The sequence below is a fragment of the Emydura macquarii genome, unplaced genomic scaffold, assembly GCF_026122565.2.
Source record: "Emydura macquarii macquarii isolate MOO-44397 ecotype Brisbane River unplaced genomic scaffold, CSIRO-AGI_Emac_v2 contig_561, whole genome shotgun sequence".
Taxonomy (NCBI): Eukaryota; Metazoa; Chordata; order Testudines; family Chelidae; genus Emydura; species Emydura macquarii.
In genome coordinates, this window is record NW_027130698.1 from 4692361 (window position 1) to 4715266 (window position 22906).

At 40.5% G+C, this 22906-nt stretch overlaps 1 protein-coding gene across 3 annotated transcripts; it reads right to left on the reverse strand.

Moving 5' to 3' along the window:
* Positions 1 to 5819: 5819 nt before the first annotated feature.
* LOC137147742 (fatty acyl-CoA hydrolase precursor, medium chain-like) lies at positions 5820 to 20531 on the reverse strand. Of its 3 annotated transcripts, none has more exons than XM_067540086.1 (13): positions 20256 to 20531; positions 18549 to 18753; positions 16408 to 16546; positions 15405 to 15538; positions 14078 to 14231; positions 13465 to 13569; positions 12345 to 12452; positions 11358 to 11495; positions 9890 to 9970; positions 9375 to 9522; positions 7990 to 8139; positions 7291 to 7369; positions 5820 to 6496 (listed from the first exon to the last, which is right to left on the reverse strand). In XM_067540086.1, exons 1-13 carry the CDS (start codon positions 20329 to 20331, stop codon positions 6310 to 6312), a joined length of 1704 nt encoding a protein of 567 aa, XP_067396187.1. In that variant the 5' UTR covers positions 20332 to 20531; the 3' UTR covers positions 5820 to 6309. The 3 variants fall into 3 exon arrangements, with proteins under 3 accessions (XP_067396187.1, XP_067396186.1, XP_067396188.1); XM_067540085.1 differs by having other exon boundaries at positions 11358 to 11498; XM_067540087.1 differs by lacking the exon at positions 20256 to 20531 and adding an exon at positions 19345 to 19504 and having other exon boundaries at positions 11358 to 11498.
* Positions 20532 to 22906: the final 2375 nt, after the last annotated feature.

The following is a 22906-nucleotide window of genomic DNA, read 5'->3' on the forward strand; positions in this document are numbered from 1 at the left end:
CAGCCAGTAGGTCCAGTAAAGAGACCAGTTATTTAAAACTCTATGCTCTTTACCTAAAAGGTTTCTCCTGACCCCAAAGGGTCAGCCACAGCACCAGATCAATATAAGTTTAGCTCTTACCCAAAATACCACGCTCTCAGCCAATCGTTTAGTAACTAAAACTAAAGATTTATTATAAAAAGAAAGAAACAAACTATAAGAGAAAAAACAAGAGTTCTGTAGCACTTTAAAGACTAACAATTTTAATTTCAGCAGGCATAAGCTTTCGTGGGCTCCAACCCACTTCCTCAGATGTATTGCAAATGTATTGCAAGTATTGCAGCTGTATTGCAAGATGTATTGCATCTGAAGAAGTGGGTTGGAGTCCATGAAAGCCTATGCCTGCTGAAATTAAATTTGTTAGTCTTTAAAGTGCTACAGAACTCTCGTTGTTTTTGCTGTATTCAGACTAACACGACTGCCCTTCTCAAACTACAAGAGAAATGTTAAAGGATTAAAGCAGTCAGATATATACAAATTATTTGAAAGTCCACATATATCAGGTTTCTAGTAGAACTGTGGAGTTTGCAGGCTTGTATAGTCCCTCTGGTATGCATCCAGTACCTGGATGGGTCTCAGTCCTTTGTTTCACAACTTCAGTAGATGAGTTGATCCAGAGGTGGGTAATGACTGAAAGACGGACTGAAGACAAAATGGATCCCGGGCCTCCCCCTTTTATGTCCTCTGGTTTTTTTCCATGCTGCTTGTGGAATTTTACAAGAACCAAAATGGAGTCCCGAGTCACAAGAGTAAGTCCTGGTGACTCATCAGGTACATCCCTGGCTTCTCTCACTGGGCCCCTTGTACCTGTGAATTTCTTAAGGGGCCACCAAGCAGGCTTTTGTTCTGCAGCCATCTAGTCTGGGGTGTGACCCAGGCACAGCACAATTTGAAATACAGATATAGCAACCGTATCCATAACTTCCATTACACATATAACACATGAACATAAACATTAGCATCTTACTTAGCACATTATAGCCTTTTTAACAGTACCTGGCATGGCACATCTCACATGAATTATAATTTTTTACATACTGATGTCAAACAATATAATAAATGCCCCCCCAATCCAGCCAGCGTGACACATATCATGGATGGTGTGAAAAAAGTGACTAGGGAAATGTTATTTACCCTTTCACACAATACAAAAATCAGGGGTCATGCAATGAAATTCATAGATAGCAGATTTATACAAACAAGAATTAGTAATTTTTTACTCAATGCACAACTAAGAAACTCATTGACATGGGAAATTGTGATCTCCAAAAGTATAACTGGGTTCAAAAGAGAGCTGGATATGTTTTTGGAGGACAGGTCCATCAATGGCTATTAGTCAAGATGGTCAGGGACCAACCCATGCTCGGAGCAACCCTAAACCTCTAACTACCAGAAGCAGGATGTAGAAGACAGAGGTGGATCACTCCAGACCTGCCCTGTTCTGTACACTCCCCATGAAACTCTGTATGGGCTACTGCTGGAGACAGGATACTAGGGAAGATGGCCCATGGTTTGATCCACTATGGCAGCTCTTATGTTCTAAGAGCCAACCCACCAGTTTGTACCAGTTCCTTTACTTGTTTCCTCATCTCTGTTTTGGATACTACATTTTAAACCACTTGCCTGTGCAGGTGTCTGTGTTAGGCCATAGAACAAATGCATCTTGCTTTTGACAAGCTTTATATTCGCTAATGCCAAAAGCTACAATTAGCTTTGCAGAATATTGGGGGCTATATAAGTGAGCAAAGTGGACAGAACTGTGGGCAGGACATCATCATGCGGTTAACCCAACTGCCCACATACTGGGTATAACACTGTAAAGCACGAAGGATTCTTTCTCCAAGAATCAGGCAGCATACACAATAATGAAGAGGTTTATTCACGATACCGGGAAGTCTGATAAATCACCTTCAACTTCATGGGATTACAGTGGTCCATTATATACGCTTTCTTATCGATTACATAGTACGTTTTAAATTCTTTACCTATTGACTTACAAATACAGACATTGGCCCATCCGAAGAGAACAACAGTGATAATGGTCGTTACATACATGCAGAGACACTTTAATCACTCTGCTTACATCAAGGATGCTAGGGCTGCACTCAGGGTGGGAGTAGGGTGGAGGAAGAAGGTGGGGGTCCTTACAGAGAGGTGGCAGATGAGACGGAAATTCTAAAAGCAAATGTGCTTCTCATTGGAATTAGAATCACTACGAGGACATCTGGCTTCCTGAGCCATCGGATGCTTACCATTGTCCTTGAACTTCAGCCATTGTCCTTGAAGATCAGGTATGCTCATTAGCCATTTAAATGAGTTTCGACCTACAACTTGTTAGCTGAAAACAACCTCAAGCCTTACAACACAATATTAATATGGTAAGCACTATGCCTAACATATGGATTGGCTAACAGTTGCAACTTTATCATTTTGACTTTTATGTTCTATTGTATTATAATTTATAATATAACATAAAAGTCAAAATGGACATATTATATTATGAGCTGTAATATAAAAAATCAAAACAATAAAGTAGAAACAAAACATTTTTACCCTATCGACAGAATATTTTGATAAGGTGGTAACAAAACATTTTAGCATATTCTGTAACACTTCCTTGAGCGGGTGAAGTTTAGCTCCCTCTGTTACTCTCACAGAAACAAAGAGCCTCTGCAAAGCTAATAGCTACAATGCTTGGATCTAATCATAGACCCTAGAGGATGAAGAGGAAGGGCCAGGGGGACAAAGGTGGTTATATGGCACTTTCGCACTTTCTGATTCCCGGGTTTGTCAAGTCCAGTTCAGCCTCTAGCATAACGCACAGTAACTTCAGGGCTCCTTGACCATCTGTTGGCTGGAAACAGTCCCTTATGGGCAGTTATGCTGGTGGGGATTGCTGGAACACAGCATGCTTTGTTGCACACCTAGCATGTGCAGATAGGGACCACTTCCTTATTAATTCATATATGAATAATAAATGTTCAATATAACATGTGCCTCTTATGTAGCATTAGTATTGGTAATAGGCATTTTTTTTATGCAAGATGGGAGAGTTCTGGCTGGATGGGAGCCCAAGCTGTCGCCACATGGGTGGGAATGGGAACGGGGGACATGACCCAGTCATTTCCAGATGCTTCTGTAAAGGCACATGGGAGGCACAGGTGGTGGGGGTTAGAGAAGAGTTCCCCCAGCCGTGAACAGGGAAGGCAGCTGCTAACGGTAGAGCTAAAGTATGGGAAAGAGCCTTTCTTCTCTCCCCATATCCCCAGCTTCTTCTGCCTGCACCCCTAGCACAGCCACAAATTGCTGCTTCTGGTGTTTTATCCTGTTCAGTCCCCGTGAATGAAAGGTAGCAGTGAAGCCAGGTAGGAAAGGAGGGGTAGGTTGTGCAGGAGACCCCCTTACAGCTGGCCATAGCACTCTTTAAGTGGACATAAATGCAGACAGAAAACAAGTGTTTCCATTTTCTTTACTTGGCTCATAAATTAAATAAGCATAACTTTAAGCCCTGCTGTCTGGAGAAGGATGGGGGGGGAAGTTTATATTCATATTTGTTAAAATTCCCTGTCATCCTTTGCAGAATTCTGCGATCCCAGGAGGACTGGAGATGCATGGAGCCAGCTTACTGATGGCTAACTGTTCATTTCCTCCTGGAATATTTACAGTTTCCATAGGTAATAAGAGTTTCCAGAATGTGTGTGTATATAAACATGTCATATCAAGGGCTGAGTGACCAATGAGAGCAATACTGGGCCAATGGTTTGACAAAATTGCTGGACAAGTATTATCTAAGCAGCACTGTTCAGAGCTTCTCTCTAGAGATGTTTGTGACAGTTTACTCTGGAGTTGTCAGACTAACTGATACAGAGGGAGTACAGGGCACTCAGCACTTGGCAGGGTTGGGCTTTGAGTAAATGTTTAACATATTTTAGATCATTCCAGTCCAATAAGTGTATGATTAGAGAAATACCAGGAAAGAAAAGAAAAAAAGGAAAACAACAAGGCAATTTCCTTTGGATTAGTACTGGGAGCACATTCCATCAACTAAGAGCTGCTTTTATCTTGTTGAGTAGTTTGCAGTAGCTCATTTTGGGGTGTGCAATGATTCCATTATATCTAAAATCCTTTTCAGACTATTGAAATCAACTTGCTTTTGTCTTCAATTTTGTACTCCAAGATAGTCTTTCCCCACTCACTAATTGCTGTGGCAGTGGTTCAGTAGGCCTTCGCTCCAAAAGATCATTCATTCTGTAGCACTGATATAAACAGAGCTTCCAAGGGAGGGCTTTCCATAAATTATTGTCTTCATATACCTGTGTTTATTTAAGTGGGCTGTTTCTTCCAGTACACTAGGAGAAGTAGCTTCAGGTATGTTGAGAACTTGTCAAACTGCTCTGAATACCTTTTGCCTTTCCCTAGATGAAGTGGACTGATCAACTGAGATTCCTCTTGGAGATACATTTAACATTTTAAGGGCCCAATTTTCAAACATGCATGCCCCTAAATTCATGGCCTACATCTGTATTTAGCATATGAATGATGTTAAACATGTAACTAGTCCCACAGATTATGTACATACTCATGTCCTTGCTGCATCGTGCCATTAACCCACTCTTTCTCAGGCTCATTTAGATTTGCTGATTCATGGATTTTCCCAAATGTTCTCACGACTAGTTAGTACGCCTGATACATTTTTAGAATGGAAAAACGTAGGTTTCAACTTTTGGAAAATAATATTTTTGCATAATAGCTCAGTTACAGCATATTTTTATGGTTATGTACACTTCGAGTGACCAGACAGCAAGTGTAAAAAATTGGGGGTGTGGGGAATAGGGTCCTATATAAGACAATGCCCCTAATAATCAGGACAGTCCCAATAAAATTGGGGCATCTGGTCACCTTATGTATGCTCTCTCCTTGAAAGTTTTATTCCTCAGACTACTGGAGAAGATTCTCGCTGACTTTGACAATGGTGAAAAGTATGATATTATATATCAAGAAAACAGAGGGGTGATGTCCTTTTTTCACCATTTCTGGATAGTAGCTGGCTGCATTGGCAAACAGACTGAATAGAGGGTTGCCTTGAATAGTCATAATGAACTGAGATGCTGTACAAAGCTATTGCATCACATGGAAAATATGTGGAAGTTAGATATACTTTGTGCTAAGAGAGACTTGAATTTATGGGTTATTAAATTAGAGACTGTAAAGGAATAATTCTTCTTTCATCTAAATGTCCAAAGTCCTGGAAGAGTTTTAGATTTTTAGTTGTCAGCTTTTCCATTTTTTGTTAGCATTGCATGCATCTGTTATTGGTATCAACATAGTGCCCAGAGGTCTTACTGGAGACAAAAGGCACATTGTGCTCAGGCTGAAGGTTGATTTTATAGGGCAACTATTTTCCTTTACTTTTCAAAGCCCATTTTGAGGATGACTGCACAAAATGCTACATTGTAAAGATGCCCTTGGACAGATATGCATGGGTATATAACAAAGTCCTCCTCAATTTTACACAGCTGAATAAGGGCATCTCATGATACCACACTCTGCACTGTCATTTTCAAGACGTTGGCAAAGAGGGTGCATAAAGGAGAGAAGAGGGATGTGGATTTCCACCCACTGGATTAGTGCACCAAGCAGACCAATCTTCATGCATGGGGCAGACTGAACAGTGTGTCACATGCAGCCTAGGGAAAATTGTGTCTATTCTTGCACAGCTTAGTGCAAAAGAGCAAATGGGTGGAATGACTCAGCAGAAACAACAAACAGTCAAGCAAGTATTTGCTCTGTACAGATGTTTGTAATGTGCATAATAGAAAAGGAAATAAAATGCCCCCACGATGGGGGTCCAACCATTTCCCAAGCACAGTGTACAGTCCTTCCTGAGGGCACTTCTACAAAGGCAAGAGCTAAACTGAAGTCCTCGTTTACTGAGGATCCTGCATCCTCACACATAGTCCAGTCTTGAACACCTGCAGTGATCCTCCTTCATCCTCTTTGGAGAGTTCTTTTTCCAAGGAATGACTTCAATGTTAAAAATCCATGCTAGTGCCTTGTTTAACTTATCTGAACGATCTCCCTGCCAGACCTAGCAATGAACCCTCTGGGTGTCATGGCACCCTGCAAGCTGATCCTTTCCCCCAGATACATGAAACAGTATCAATCTCTGGATAAAACTAAAAAATTTGTTAATTTTTCACATTTAAACCAATTGTATCTGATTTAATTTTGTGACACACACCCTTCTCCCCTGCCCCGCCATGTTATGAATTATAATTCTGCATGCTCGCTCTTTTCCTTTGTTTTCTGCTTGATTTTTTCAGGCAGGGTCTTTGTCCAGAACTCCACTCTGTTCCCTTTCAGTTTCTTTGCTGTCTTCTGCTGTAAATTCAACTCCAGGTATTGTTCATTCACGTCAGCCACTGGCCATTCCACTAAACCTTCACCATTGGGGTTCCTACACACAATAGAATGAAGAGGTGATAACAGACTGGGAATTGGATAGACAGCGCATAACTTCTAGGTCGTCGGTTTTAATCCACCCTAGACTAGTAAAGCCATTCCCTTCTGACAGCTGTTCATTACCACGTGAAATACATTAGTGGGCTCAGGTTAGTTTCTAATTCAAAGCCTTCCATAGCACAGAAGTTATCACATTAATAGGCACTCTGAGGAGGCAGCGTGGTTGGGAGGATAGGGTGTAGAACTGGGAATCAGGAGACTTGGGGTATGACTAGCTACAGGGGCTCAGCTACAGTACTGCAGCTGTGCTGCTGTAACATAGACACTTCCCGCATTGAGGGAAGAGGTTTTTCCATCAATGTAGGTCATCCACCTCTCTGAGAGACAGTAGTTATGTCAAGGGAAGAATTCTTCCATCGAGCTAGCTGTATCTACTGTGCGGATTAGGTTGATCAAACTACATCACATAAGGCGCAAAATTTTCACAGTCCTTGAGGTAGCTAGGTGGACCTAGGTGTGAGATGTGGAGCAGGCTTTGGATTCTATTCCCAGGTCTCAAGACGGTCCCATGTCACAATTTTGACACGTTTTAGCGAGGCTCTATGTAGCAGCTTGCACTGTCATTACCCATGCTGTACCTGTTCTGTGATTAAGTGGCGGACTTAAGTCTCTAGGGCTGTCCAAACAGTTCCTTTGGAAATATTACATGGTCTGCTTCACTGGGTTGTTTAACTGGCTGTACATTCAAACAAGCATATTCTCTATTTGAAAAGAAGTCATGAATCTCACCCATTTCGAGCAAAGTTAGCCCAATATTTCATTATTGTTCTGCTGAGGTGTTTCTCTTCATCTGTAGCCACTTTGGAAGCTGGGAACATCAAAAGAGGTTTTTTGTTTTTTTTTTGCATAGTGAAAACAGGTTGCAGGTGTGGGTTCAGAACCACTTTGCACCAACTACAGTGAACCTTTGGAATCATGGTATTCTGCCAACCAAATGACTACTTTGCAGGTGGGTATGGGTGTGTGGGAGGTGGTGTTAGAGAAAGGGACTGTAAATGTCTACAGCCTCCAAACGGGTTAAATTACCATATGTTGCTGGATAAAAAGGAAGCTTCAAAGGGACAGTGAATCCATGTCAGGTGAGGATTGGCAAAAACTGTCGCAGACAAAAACTATCTTTACTCTCCTGTGCCAAATATAACCATCTTCATTTTGGGGAATCAAACAGAATACTTTGTGATGGGAGGAGAGAGAAGAAAATATATTTTTAATTAATTTATTTAATTAATATGTTTTTAATTTTACAAGTAGAATTTTGCAAGGCTTATTTAAATATGGCCAAAGTCTGCCTTCTTGTACACCTACTTGTGCAATTCTGCTGATTTTAGCAGGTACCTGTCAGCCCATGATATCAAAGGGAACAAAGTGTGGCTAACCTGCTAGTTGTACTGGAACAACAAACATAAATTATATTACAAAATTCCTTACCAAACAGTGATGTTTCATCTGTTAAAAATGCCCCTCCAAAGACGAAACTAACTTCATCTCCATGATCTGCTTTTACAAAATCTGGTTTGAAACTTGCAACTGAACTTGGACGATGTTGGAATTCGTAAAAGTAGACAGGAGAGCCAGAGTCTAATAGAAAATACAATTAAAATTAAAAAAAAACAAAAACCACTACAAATACATGAATCTACCAAACCTATTCAGTGCTGCATGAGGAATGCAAATTGTCCTTTTTATTTAAAAATAATTTTTTTTTTAAATCTACAACAAATTACATTTTACAATGAGAAGCTAAAACAATTCTAGCTATGTAACTGTCAACTGGAATCAATTGTTTCTGACTTGAGTTTCAGATGAGACGTGATTTCCAATTCCAAACATAAAAGGAAGGCTATCAGATATAAAGCAGTTAATGGATCAAGTCCCAGATACACTAAAGACTTAATTTTGAGCACTAAGAGAGTTGTTCTCCTTCAGGACAATGCACATGACAAAACCAAGGACGAGGCACATGAGCATTGAGGGCAAAGCATTCTCAATCCCTACATCAGGCTATGGAACCAGCTTCCAGAAGAGATTAGCTGAATCTAGAATCTGATCACCTTTAGGAGATGGTGAAAACCTCGCTTTGAAAAAGCTTTTCCACCACAGCAAGAATGACAACACCAAAATCTCATTGACACAACTGCCCACTGCCCCAAAAACTAAACTGAAACAAAACCAAACAAAAGAAACCACATACTCCAAGAAGAGTTTTTACCCCTCAAAAGCAGAAGAGCTAACGATGCTATGAAGTCCATTAGAGATTTTGCTATTGCTGTCAATTTTACATGGAAGACACTTAGATACTATGCTGATACGTGGCAGCATAAAATCCTAAAATAGGCAATCAGTAACAAGAGAGACCTGGGTACAAAGGCTTTTCAGCTGCATCTAGTTCCAAAGGAGGAGGAGTCTGGGCACAGTGACTGAAAAACAGTAGGGAGATATCACAGAGAAATAATGAGAGACTGCTTAACACAGGGAATACTTGAGTTCTGAGAAAATCTGTCTTTGAGAGTCAAAGTGTTTATACAAGCAAAAGGTGGAAAGGTACTCACATCAGGTAGGTATCTGCCTTGCCCCCACCTCCCCAGTCCACTATTCAGTCACCAGGGATTAGGAAGAGTGCATTAAAAATGACCCAATAACCTTCAATAATGAATACAACTGAAAATGCTTGGCCTAACTAGAAAGAGCAGTGACCAAACGGAAGTCAGATCATGTACGTATTAAGTGTGCCACCCTGGTCAAGTGATAATTAAGAGTCTTGGTAGGTTTGAACTTGTGACCTTTTATTTAGCAAATATTAACTAGAAACTCACCTCTGTGATAATTAGATGTTTTTATAGCTGGAATTAAAAAGATTGCATCTCCCATCAACTCCAGAAACTGATCCCGCAGAGTGACAGGGTCATCTGTGTCTCCCAGATACTCATCTGTTAGCAGAGACACAAATTCAGCTGGCACAGACTGGAAGGAATGATGAGGAGAAGAAATTAACCAAAGAAATTAAAAATTAGCCATTAAAAAAAGTGTCAGTCTCTAGAATTCCATGTCAGCAATTAGCTTGTAAATACGGCAGGGTTTTGGGTTTTTTTTAATCAGGACCTGACAGCCCAGCAATAAATTTAGTTTTTGGGAACAACAGCTATTTGTGTCCAGCTTTGTGTTAAGTACAGGCAGATAAGTAGTTGCCCAGGTGTGAAAAATGAACATAAGCCCTTCAACATCTGTGGGATTTTAAAAAATGTATGTACTAAAAAAAGATTACCCCCCAACCCTAAATGTTTAATACATTTAAACAAGAGACATGAGACAACCTGCAGAGGTCTCTTACCAATAGCGGCTGCACCATCTGTAATGTTGACAGGATGGTTTCTTTATGCATCCCTTCCTTCAAGCCAGGTATGTCTGATGACTACACGGGAACATATTAAAAATAATTGTTTATGTTTATATAGCCCCAAGAGCCTTAACAACTACATAGAGATTTACATATAAACCCTCAAGCAAAAGGTTCAGTATATAACACAAGAACTGCCACCTATTACAATAGTAGGTCTCCAACAATGGTCAAGACCACGGGATTCAGAGGAAGGTGTAAAAACCACACAGTAGGCAGGTGTGGGGTAATCTGCCCCCGGCATCAGGTCTCATCCTGATCTCTAATAGATAGAGATTGACTTAAAACCTGAAGCATGAGATTTCATATCCCTTCCAAAATGATGGTTAGCATTAGTAATTATAACTCTGGATACTCTTGTTACCCATATATGTGTCCAATCCCTTTTGCGCCTTGCTAGGTTCTGGTTGCTAAGGTTAGAAAAGTTGATACGAAATATACACGAAGAAAAGATTTTGCCAAGATTTTAGGGGAAGGTAGATCTAGATAAAGATCCCTAAAGTTCTGATTAAGATACATCAAAGTCAAGCTATGGGATTTCTCTGAGTACACAGGTTCTCAGTTTGGAGAAACCTGCAGCTGGCGAAGTGGTGAGAGTGGCGTTGTAAACCTGCTCCTGAAGTTAAATTGCAAAGCAAAAAACAAAACATGTTTCTGTGTGTCATTACTTCTTTGTGAGGTATAGATGCCTCAAAGGTTTTATTTATTAATTAACAAAGACAGTGGTTTTGCTCTACTTGTTTCAACATCTGAATATCAACCCAAATTTTCAAGAGTGGCTTGTGATTTTGAGTGCCTCAATTTATTTTTGGATGTCCAGTGTGAGACCCCTTAAAGGGGCCTGATTACCAAAAGGCAGTGCACAGCACTTTTTAACAAATGACCTGGGCATCCAAATTCACTAGTCATTCCCCTCTCTTTGCTGGAGGACCACGGCAAAATATTTGGAAGACTTCTATAGTGACATCAGATATTCCTAAAACCTAAGCTGGAGCTCCTACATAACCAAGTGGGGGGAAGGGGACAGGTAGGAAATGCGGATCATTACTTTGATTGCCAGTCTTTTCTAATTCTTAGACTTGACTTTCCTCTACTCTACCCTCCATCCCAGAGGTGTCCCATGTATGCAATCACTCTGGGATCCTTCAGAATGAAAAGCCCTCTGTGAACATAAAGTTATTTCTTGGGAAGAGTGAAAAATCCTATAAGAAATATGCTGTGTATGCATGCAGGGGGATGGTGGGGGCGAAGTGGCCTCGGGTAGACAAGAATGGGTGACCAAACTTTTTGTTTCTAATAGGAGAGGAGGCTGGTGTCCTGGTATAAAAAGGTTTGAGAAATGCGCCACTAATATGCAGTTAATGCAAAGACTGCTGTAGAAGAGCCATTATAAGTCACTTACAAAAGGAAGCATCCAGCCATACTCATGGTTATTTACTCCTATTATATATGGGACAGCACTGAACTCTTTCCCAGCCATTAGCTCTTCAGGGTTCTTCTGAATAAACACACCATCTGTGACTGCTGGGATAAATGCGACCTGCTGGAGGAGAAAAAAGAACACTTTCAATTGTTACACATGGTTATTGGTTTCCCCGCACACAACATGCAAAGTTTCAACTGAGACCAGACTAGGGAATCACACAAATATGATTAACAGGTTTACAAAAGAAGAAGATGCTGGGCCCAATTCAGCCCAGAGGCTCCTCTACGGATGTCAGCGCCGTTATAACTGTGTACACTATGGCTGCACTCGGTTCGGTCAGTACAAACCACGAAGGAATCGCTGTGGCTATCACAATGAGATAGAAGCATTTCTTTGGAAATCTAAAAAGCTAGAAAAAGTCCAGTACGTAAAATGGCAGGTGCATGTGACAGCCTGGATTTTACCAGAAAAAATAAAAAGGAAACCAAAAATTTGGGCCGCTAATCTCACTTGCTCCCCCCAATTCACAATCCAGTTTCTGCTCTCTCTCCAGCAGTGAAGCTAGAATCCTACATGCCTGATTAAAGTTAGTTCTGGTGTCAAAGCCCTGTCAACCCCTCCCAGGGAAAAACCAGGCAGGAGGGAAGCAATGTGCTAGGAGCCTTTGTGTGCTGAATTACGAGGAGTTTTCTAGTTACTGCTTCCTTTGTGGACTTGGGTGGGAGGGCGACGAGGCCTCTCAGATGTTTGGAGCCTAAGGATCCACACGGAATCCTGTCCTCCACCATGCGAATATTAATGCCTGTACAGGCAGCCACAGTACCTACCAGGCTCTGCTCCCAACATCATCTTGGCTCACTCAGCAACTGCAGTTTCTCCTTTGCTAGCATTTCATAACAGAAAACTGGACTGTTAGCAATCAGGAGGAATCTGAATTAACATCTCACAATCAGCCTCACCCACCTTCTGTTGCTGAAAGTTTATAATCATTTCTTTTTCTGGTTTCTTCATTAGGCAACGAACCATGGCAGCCGAACTGGAGGTGTCACAGCCAGATATGTTAGCAACTATCTGTAAGTATTTACCATAAAAAAATCATTAGAACTTTTAAAATCTTATTAAGTTCTAGGGAATTTATGTGAACTGGTAAAAACAAAAAAGTGTTACAAGGAATAGAACCTGGAATTTGTGAAGTGACAAAACCCACACATTTACAAGTCCATCTTTAATGAGCACCAATTTTTCCATGACAACGTGCATGTGAAAGTGTAGGGTGGGATTTGTCAAAACTGATCACTGTTAGCATAACTGACTTAAGTGGGAGCAGATTTAGTCCTATGTCAGATGCTTTTGAAAAATCTCACCCATAGCATAGAATACTATCTTAATGTGCTTACAAGTCAGCGTGGTAGGTCTGGAATCTAAACAAGAGACCAAATGAGAAGTGTAAAAAACATCTTACTTTAATGGGACATTTGTCAACCTCACAAGAAATGAACAAAGCCAAGAAATTCAAAGCCAAGGCTAGCACTCTAGTTTCACATAACTCAATATCTTGTCTGATCAATGGCATAAGTATCATGCATTTCTTTCCGAACTTCTTGGCTGCTATTGGATTATGTAACATTATTTTAAATATTATTCTAAAAAATATTTTCGATTGTGCCAATAAAATAGCAATCAATTATCTAGAGTCCTCAAATTCCACTGAAGCAAATTTTCTTTCCCCAGCATGAGCCCTCCATGAGCACATATTTAGGGGTATGAAGAAAAAGGAAGATACATACAAAATTTTAGATCAAAAACTGAATCTGAGTGGGGAAGGAAAGGAGGAAAGTCACAAAGGAGGCAGAAGACAATTTTCACATAAGAAAAACAATATGTAACATTTGAAGGATGGAATCTGATCCCTGTGGAATAGATTGCAATGCACATGCCCCATGAAGAAGCTTCAAATAATTTAGCTGAACAAAGAAAAAAATGTTAACTCCTCTGGGACGAGAAGAGCTGAGAGGGCAAATGATGTGCCAACATAGCTGTGCTGCTCCTTTAACATAGATAGTAAAAATGGGTATAACAGAACCTTAGCAATCACTTCAGGATGTGAACTGAACATGGCAGGAAGAAGTGCAACTCCACTCTCAGAGATGGCTTTATGAAACAAGCCCTTGGTCAAGGGAGATAGAACCTGGAAGAGATGGAAAAAAGTAGGGTTCAAGCATTATAGTGAGTTTACAGTAGAGATGGACCCAAACTAAGCTTCCCATTTCAGACGGAGATGCAACCTTTCCCAGAGTTTGGGATGGTTGTTCCTTGGGGGGGGGCTGGTTCAGTTGTCAGACTTAATGCAATGTAGGATGGATACTGATAGTTAATCCCAATTTAAAGTAAAATCAGGTGTCTGGGATTATGGGGGTGTTTTCAAAGCCACATCTGTATCCATTATAGCATTGGAGGGGAAGGGTGGGGCCTTGTGACTAGAGGGAAGTCAGGAGACAGGAGTTCTGTATCTGGCTCTGCTATGTCCCTCTACCTCGGTGACTCTTTTACCCCATCTGTAAAATAGGGATAATACTCCTCTACTTCACAGTGGCATTATGAGACTTAATCAGTCAGTGTTTGTAGCACACACTGAAACCATGGATGGAAGGCAGTACAGAAAGGCAAAGTATTATATTAGTCACTATAAAACCTACAAGGGCAGAAACGCTGACTCCTCCTGCAGACTCTCCAAATATAGTGACAGATCCTGGATCTCCTCCAAAATGTTTGATATTCTCTTGAATCCACTGGAGAGCTGCCACTTGATCCAAAAAACCCCAGTTTCCACGAGCGTGTTCATCACCAGTACTGAAAGCAAGAGGATTCTAAGTAATACCCAACAGGCTTTATTTTGCTGTTAAGTTTATTTTTGTTGCCTGGAGATAGAACCATAATCACTTATGTTCATTGTTTAGAATAACTTTACTGAAGGTATGTATTTCTAAGAGCCTGTCTCTACAAATACCTACAGAAAATGGACCAAGTTCAAGCCTGGGGTAACTTCACCTTAGATTAGTGGAGTTACTTTAGGGATGAATTTGGCCCAGTTTAACTAAGGTATGTAAACTTTTCCCCATTTGCAGTCTGACTTTTGGCTATGGGCGACCATGCATTTCTGGATGATGAAAACAAAAACAAACAAACAAAAAAAGACAGTGAATAATCCCCTAGAAATGCAGAACTTGAAATGGCTTATGGTCTACACTTAAAACACTGCATCAGCGCAGCTGCGCCCCTGTAGTGCTTAAGTGAGGACGCTCTCCTGTCAGCATAGTTAATCCACCTTCTCAATAGTTGGTAGCTCTCCCGTCAATACAGCACTGTCTACATGCGGGGGGGTGTGTGTGTGTGTGTGTGTGTTAAGGTCAGTATAACTCTGTTGTTCAGTGGTGTGGATTTTTCACATTGCTGAGTAACCTAGTAATACTGACAGACATAGGTCGGTAGTGTAGACTGGACCTCAGTGCTGTCATTCAAGGGAATCTCTGAAGTAAGGAACACAGTCAGGCTATGCATTCAATGTACAGTAAAAACATTGGCTATCAGCAGTGTCACCCACTGTCAAAGCACAAGTTGACTCCAGAGAGCTAAAGCTGTTTCAGCAGAGAGGAGGAATTACATTTGCTGTGGGTTTAAAACCTTCAGATTAATGAGAATGATACCAAATGTACCTTGTCGAATAAGCCAGTCAAGTGAAAAACATGACTATAAACAGAGGTATTTGAAAGAATGAATCTATAGAGTAAACATGCTCCTATATATCACACCAGCTATATGTTTTAGGACTTCACGGAGGGTCATTTGAAGAAGCAGGCATGTAAAATAGCTCTTATTGGATAAATATTTAACAGAATGCAGCCGACCTGTGCTCCTACTGTTGATATTTAATATTTTATATCATTAAAATGTTTCACCAGTTATTATATCCTTGCATACAAAGTGTTTGTATTTTAAGATGGATGTGATGGTGCAAAAACTCACCTAAAGAATCCAGTGATACCTAGTCTGTACTGTATGGTTACCACCACCAAATTCTCATAGGCAGATAATGCAGACCCATCAAACATTGAAGCTCCACCCATCAATAAAGCTCCTCCATGAATCCACACCATAACCTGAAAAGAACACATCTGGTTACGGCTCTCTGAAACTGACATCTCTGATCTCATATGTAAAATCCCAGATCAGTACATTGCAGATTGAAGTTCTAATGCAGACGCACAAGCTGAAGACTGTACAATGTTTTCAAACCACCTGCAGACTAAATTCCATCTAACAGGCAAAGCAAGAGCAGAGGCAGAGCAGGTCTACTTCAGGTGTTGTCAGTTACATAAACCTTAGATAAACATGGGCTAAATTGACCTAAGTCTGTGATTTAGATTGGTAAAATGCAGACAATTATATGAAAAGGAAGCTTGGTCCAACAGAGCAAGGGATGCTGGTTCTCATACAGATTCCCTTTCTGGCCATTGGCAAGTCAATTAACCTCTTCTGCCATATCTATAAAATGGGAATAATGACAAATAACAAGCCAATCCCCACATCACTCCTATGAGTTAATTACTGTTTGTAAAGCACTCTAAGTGATATGGCAGGATTTAGAAAGGCTTTTGAAAGACATTAAGAAGGAACCTGTAATAGTTTAGATATACCTCTCAGTTTTGTCTTTCCAACAAAAACAAACTTCACTCCCCAATGCCTAAATAATGAAGGAAGTGTAAAAAGCCTGGAGGAGTATATCTAGGGAAAGGACTAATTTCTGCTTATCTGAAGACCTGCCAGAAAAATTACTCCCGAACACCTTTTTTACAAACTACTTTTTAGCTTTAATTTTGGCTTCCATGAGCACTCCCAGCTCTATAAAATTAAGGGGATACAGACAGTGTCTTGGCTGCTGTCCAGGACTATTGGAAGAGTTCACTGAGCAGTTGTAATAATTGCCCATGTCTTGGAAACATTACAATTGTACAGTAGCTTTGCTTACAGGTAACTTGGCTCTCTCATTGGAATGGGCAGGGGTATAAATATTCAGGTATAAACAGTCTTCAGAAATTGAGAAATGAAGACGTTTAGCTGGAAAAAGGTCATCAAATTTTTCTATTGTCGCCTGGTCTTGTAAGCACCTTAAAGAACAGAAAGGAGAAGAAAGTTCTTTACTGTTATGGTGACAAAAATTATTATCCATTATCAGTTTCACTGGAGAACGGTACATTTCATCATAATAAATTTAAAAAAAAATCATTTAAAAATGCAAATCATGATTCTTTTTATTTAAATCAGATTTTTTTTAAATTTACATGTTACTAGTTCTTTACTTTCTTCCATTTTATAGTCTTAAGTTGCTAATGCGGATGTTTTGTACTTGTTTTACCAATTAGTTTGCTGATTGTTAGCAGAATCTCAGTTTTTACATGGATATTTTTCTAGTAAAAAGTTTCACACTGAGGCCCTGATTCATCAAACACACATGCTTAACTTCACTACTGTAGATAGTCACACTAAAACCAGCTGAGCCATTTACAGTTAAATATGTGTCAGTGTTTGCAGGATCAGGGCATTAAAATACTCATCTCTGTTGAAAAAGATAAATCCAGGGCTTCATTAACATCCTTACTGTGATAACACCACAAACACAACCCCAAAACTAATAGCAAATAGCTTGTGCTTTATTTTAAATAACACTACTTTCCAATATACTGAACTTGCACAAGTCATGAAGACTGAAATGCTTCAACTAGGTTATATTCCTCCATTACAGTTTGCATTCTGAAGTTAAAGGGACCTTTGCTCACTTAGGTATTTTAGAAAAATCATACTTCAGGAGCCTAAAAGAGGCTTCTATTTTGAAGGATTTTGTGTGTGTGTAAAAAAAGTTCACAATAACTTCGTTCATGTATTGCAAGTCTATGTACTTTTCATTGTTAACACAGAAGGAATTTTGTTATGTAGTGACAAAGATTTTAAGCCACTAATAGATTTAAAAAAAAAAAAATACAGTTTTCGCTGCTAACGTTGCAAACACTGTTGCAGATGCTTAACTTTCAAAACATGACTAGTCCCAATGAAATCAATGGACTATTAATGTGAGTCAGATTATGTAACCGCTTAAAATTTGCAGGATCAGGATGTTAATTTTCAAATATCTGGGTTTTTTTGCTTATGGCAGTTTTGTAAAATTCAACTAAGGTACCCTACCGGTAGCATCATTTTTTTTAAAAAAGCATTTAGAATTTAGTTAATTATAAATTTTAATCTAAAGTTGCAATAGCATACATTTTCAAATCAGTTTTACAAAGCCTCAACCTGTTTTAAATCAATGATTTTTTAAAAAATCAAGTGATTTAAATCAATTATTTAATATGCTTTCATTTAAATTTCTCCACCCCATTTCATCAGCAGCTCAATTTTCCAGTATCAAAATGGTATAACTTCTGAAAATTAAAGATTTGACATGAATTAGGTCAGATAAGAAATTAAGGCATTTGTAATTCTTCTTTCACCATATTACTTGTTGCTAAACACAGCCATTAAGAAGAAAATAGTTCAAAACCAGTTTCTCTTCTCCTCCCCTAAGCAGAAAGAGTAAGTACATACTGCATTTCACAAGACCCCACTGACAATGCAGTCTAAAATTAACTGTTTGAGGTGTTAACATCTATCAATGGTAATATTTTAAATGTGTGTAGCACCTTCTATCCAAGAATCTAAAGCAAAAACTCAGTTTCAGCTGAGTTTCCCATTAGAATTTGGTGGATTTCAATGAAGGAGTCTATATGTTTTCCAGTCACATTCCATAGGATTATCACATTTGTAACGGTGTGTCCCTTTAAGACTAGTGTACTTTAGAAATCTGTTTAGAAACACCAGCACTGTTATTTGAGGGGTTTAGAACCACAGCTGTGTAAATGCCTTTGCTATTATAATAGTATTGAACCTACACCAATCCGTGTGGCTAGATTACCATCAGTGCAGCTTTTCTTTATTGTGAAAGCACACTCAATGGACCGAAATCCTCCTCTAGGATAAACACCTTTACCCAGTGAATAAATTCAGTTTATTTCAGTCAATAATGTTACTTTAGAAAAGTAAAAAATACTGTATAATTTGGAGGTTAAAGGTTCTTACAGTGGTGGAAAAGAAGTTGCATCTCTCATACCGATCCACGGTTCAGCTGGCTGTGGTGGGGAAAATCTTAGGGCTCCCACAGGCGGTTTAGCAAAAGGAATTCCAAGAAACACATTTGTAAGTCTGTCAGTTCCCTTGACAGTAACCTGTTTTCCTTGCAATCGTCCATATTTGGTAACCACTTCTGATTGTTCACTTTGTTCTCCTATGTAACATACAATAAATATAAGAAAATTCTAAATAAATAACCAGGCAAGCCAACTGCCTGATTCAGAGCCTTGTAGACTTAATGGCCTTTTTCTCTTAATTGAATGGGCTTTGGATCAGGCTCTAGTAGCACCAAACATTAGCACCCATAAAATTTGCTTTTTTCCCTTCTCTTCAAAGCTTTCCATTGTTTTTATCAACCACAGTAAGTGTAGCTATTACAAACACTAATTTCTTCCTCTGCAGTGTACATCTTCCCCCAATTATTTTGGATATTTTCCTCGGCCATTAGCTTTCTCAACAGTGAAGAAAAAAGAGCCACAAAGGCCACCATTCTGCAGTCAGATCCAGAGATGGGCCCAAACCAAAACCCCAGACCCAAACACCCACCAAACTTTGGAGTGTTTGACATTTGGATCCAATGAGAATGCTGTGGCTTGCACTCATCCCTGTCTATAGCACATGATTAAAAAGAGAGTGTAAAGTTAACTAAGTAGAGTACAATTGTTATTCTATCAATCATTATACCCCTGAGCAGGATAGCACACATCACAAAATTCAAAATCTTGTGTAACCTGATCAATTTCACCTTTGTTTCTGTAAGCTCTAGTATTTAGATTTAACATTTAAAGAAGTGCAGCAAAAATATTTCATAGCTCTGGTCAATACTAGCCACATGCTCCCCAAGCTGCCAGAAAAAGAAAGGCTCGTTCTTTTTTGTGAAAAGAACCTGCTCTGAAACATAGGAATGGCTGGATTTTTTTGGCACTGCCTCCATTCTTCTGCCTTCAGCTCTTAAGCTGTGAGATGCTGTAAAAGTACAGCAAAAACAACCATGGAGTATGTGTGCAAAGATTACTAGATATAAAAAGAAAAAAAAATATCTAAAGAAGACTGTGTGCAGAACACAGCCGGCCTAAGCACGCGAGAGCAGAAATGAGCCTGCTAACACAAGTCAGATCTGATGTAAGCAAGTGAAACTTTATTGGAACTTAATGGATAAACTTTTTAACTGGAGTTACAGCAAGTGGGAATTTGACCCAAGATCTGTGAACAAGCAGCTAGATAAAAGCTGAAGTACTTTGGACTGCTGACCCAACAAAGATAACCATATAATAAAGCAGCCTTCATGTGCTCTCAGAATTTATCTAGAGTGTCAACTTAACATTTCTATTTTCAGATCATGCAGATTTCTTTTCAAATATTTTATCTACTAAAATTAGCCTGAAGACAGACTGTGGTGATAAACTAGGAAATTTACAAATTCAATCACACTGTCTCTGTAAAAGTGAAATAGATCAGTTCATGAGAATAATACACCTTTGTCTGCAGTTCAAACCAGGTCCTGCAAACTGCCAAACAGATTTGGGGAAAAATTAAAATAAAATAGGATTTTGGTTAAAAATAAAACAACCCCACAGAGCCAGACAGAAACTGATGGATGGAATCCCTGAATCCAACTCAGTGTTTGTCTTTAAAGTAAGACACTTTATATCTTACCCTCAATTACAGTTGCAATCACCCACACTGCACAAATCAGGGACCAAAGCAGGGAACTCCTTCCGGGAGATGACATTTTTTTCCCTGTGCACTTGAACACGATGGTGTCTTCCTTGTTTTAACTACTGAAAAAGCAAGTCCAAAAGTCACACTACAGGGGCTCAACTATGAGCTCACAACTACATTCTCTTTGTAACACATGGTAGAAATGTGTTGAAATCTGTTTTTAAAACTCAGTTTTGATCTAAGGTCTGACTGAAAATGAGCCAGTGGTTTCTGGAGGAAGTGGATATAGCACCCGCCACAGAAAAGCTCCTGGGAGCAATGACAATCCTGGGCAACACCCCCTTGCCACTCCCCCATTCTGAGGCACACCTATGCCACAATCTTTCTGAGCTCTCTTTTGCAGTGCTTTCTGAAATGCAGGTGAGCGAGGCAGAGGCAGCAGCTGTACAAACTATCTGAAATCAAGATAGCAAGGAAAAACTGATAGGGCTCACTACAGAATTAGATTGTTTCACAGAGGGTGTATTTCAACAAACCTGCTTTTCTTCCTGCAGCCGGGTTATTGTTCAATATAACAACAATCACAACAGACATCTGTAAGAGCAGCGCTCATGTGACTGCCCACTCCTCAGACCCAAACTCAGACTGTAGGGAGGGGAGGGGCTACCTGGACCCCCCCCCAGGTCCCTCTGCCTGTGGTTTACCCGCACTTCCTCCCCACAGTTGGCAGCACTTGGGGGCACTCTCTGAGGCAACTCCACAGGAGGCAGAGAGTCAACGTCTTCTCTTCCCTTCAGCCTTGCAAGGGATGAGGATCTGTCTGGAAAGAAGGCCAGTCTCTCAGAAAGCTCCAGGATACTCAATCCAAAAGGCTTAGTCTCCCAGAGTCTATTGTCCTGTCACAGTTTACCTTCAAGCCCTCTTCCTGGAGTGTATTGCCTTGTTATCAAGCCTGGTCTACACACTACAGAGTATTGTTGACAAAAAATCAGCTTTTGCTGCCGTGAATCTGTAGGGCAGTTGAGCTCTGAGCTCCCCACGTTGCCCCTCTTAGGTCGGTGGAAGGACTTCTGGTGAGGACATGCACCATCACCCCAAGGAGGGTGGTGTGGACATCAGCCACCGCAGCAATTAACACGGTGGCTGTAAGTCAACCTAACATATGTCAACTTATCTCTGTAGGGTAGACAAGGCCTCAGTCAGGGCAGCTTCAGGAGTGGTGGGTCCTAAAGCTATCTTGCCCCAACTAGACTACCTCTGTTACCAGCAGTCTCTGGATTAAGCAACCTTTTTTCCATTTCATCACCCCTTCCTGTGGTAAATTCCTCCTTTTAAGCTCCTCCTCCTCTAGGCTGAACACGCCTTGCAGGTGCATCTCGTTAGCGTGGTACAGGCACAGAAGAGCTCATTAGCCTCCTCCATACCAATATGAGGGCATGCCCCTTCACACATCCAACCCCTCAAGACAGGAAGGCTGTTCAGGGTTAGGTTGGCTTCATCCTTGCTCTCCCATGAAAAGAAGTCAGTGTTCATGTGGTCATTTCCTTCCCAGTGTGGCACTCAGAAACTATAGGGTTATAGTGCAAGCTACTATCCCATTATACGATGGTTCTTAACTTTCATGATCTGGATCCAGCATAAGGCTGTATTGGTGATCAAGACAAGGGGGCTACTCAACAGGTAATACCTGAGGGCATCTACTGCCCATTTGATAGCTAATTCCTCTTTTTCAATGGTTGAATACTACTTTTCCCTAGGGCAGGGCTTCCTACTTAGGGATAGGTCCCGGTACCCCAAATAGGTTACTTCACTCACAGCCAACTTACATTTTGCCAGGTTGGCTAGAAGTCCCATCTCCTGTAGGGCTTTTAATACCGCTCTTAAATGCTGCAGATGGGCTTCTCAGGTGTGACTGTAGATGACAATGTCATCCATGTAAGCTGCTGCATATTGATGGCAGGGGTTGAAGATCTTATTCATGAGCCATTGGAAGGTAACGGCAGCCCCATAGAGGCCAAAAGGCATAAGCTTAAATTAGAAGTGCCTAAAAGGGGTAGAGAAAGCAGTTTTCTTTTCTGAGTAAAGGGATAACAGGATCTGCCAATAACCTTTTGTCAGATTGACAGTGCTAAGGTGCTTTACTGGTCCCAGTCATTCTAGTAACTCATCCACCCTTGGCTGTGGGTATTGAATTTTGTGATGGCAATGACTTTCCTGAAGTGGATGCAGAAACAAACAGCACTGTCTGGTTTGGGAACAACAACCATAGGACTCCTCCATTCACTTTTGTATTTCATAATCCCCCCATCTCCAGCATCACTTGTACTTCCTCTCAGACTGCATCCCAGTGTATACACCTGACTAATAGAATTGAGCTAATACCCAGGCCAATGTCTTCTCTCTCCTCAGGTGGCCTACGCAGGGGATATTATGCGCCAGCTGCAAGATGGTCTGATGATACCGATACTGTACCAGCAGCTGGTCTCTCACCACCCCAGTTTGCCGATTCTTCTCAATTTGGTACAAGCACTCCTTCTTGAGTGCAGTATTCAAGGACTGTTCGCCTCCCTGAGACTTTGTTACTTCTCCATTTATGGAGAACAGTTGCTCATATGTATGGCTTAACGGAGGGTCGCTCCTCTGTT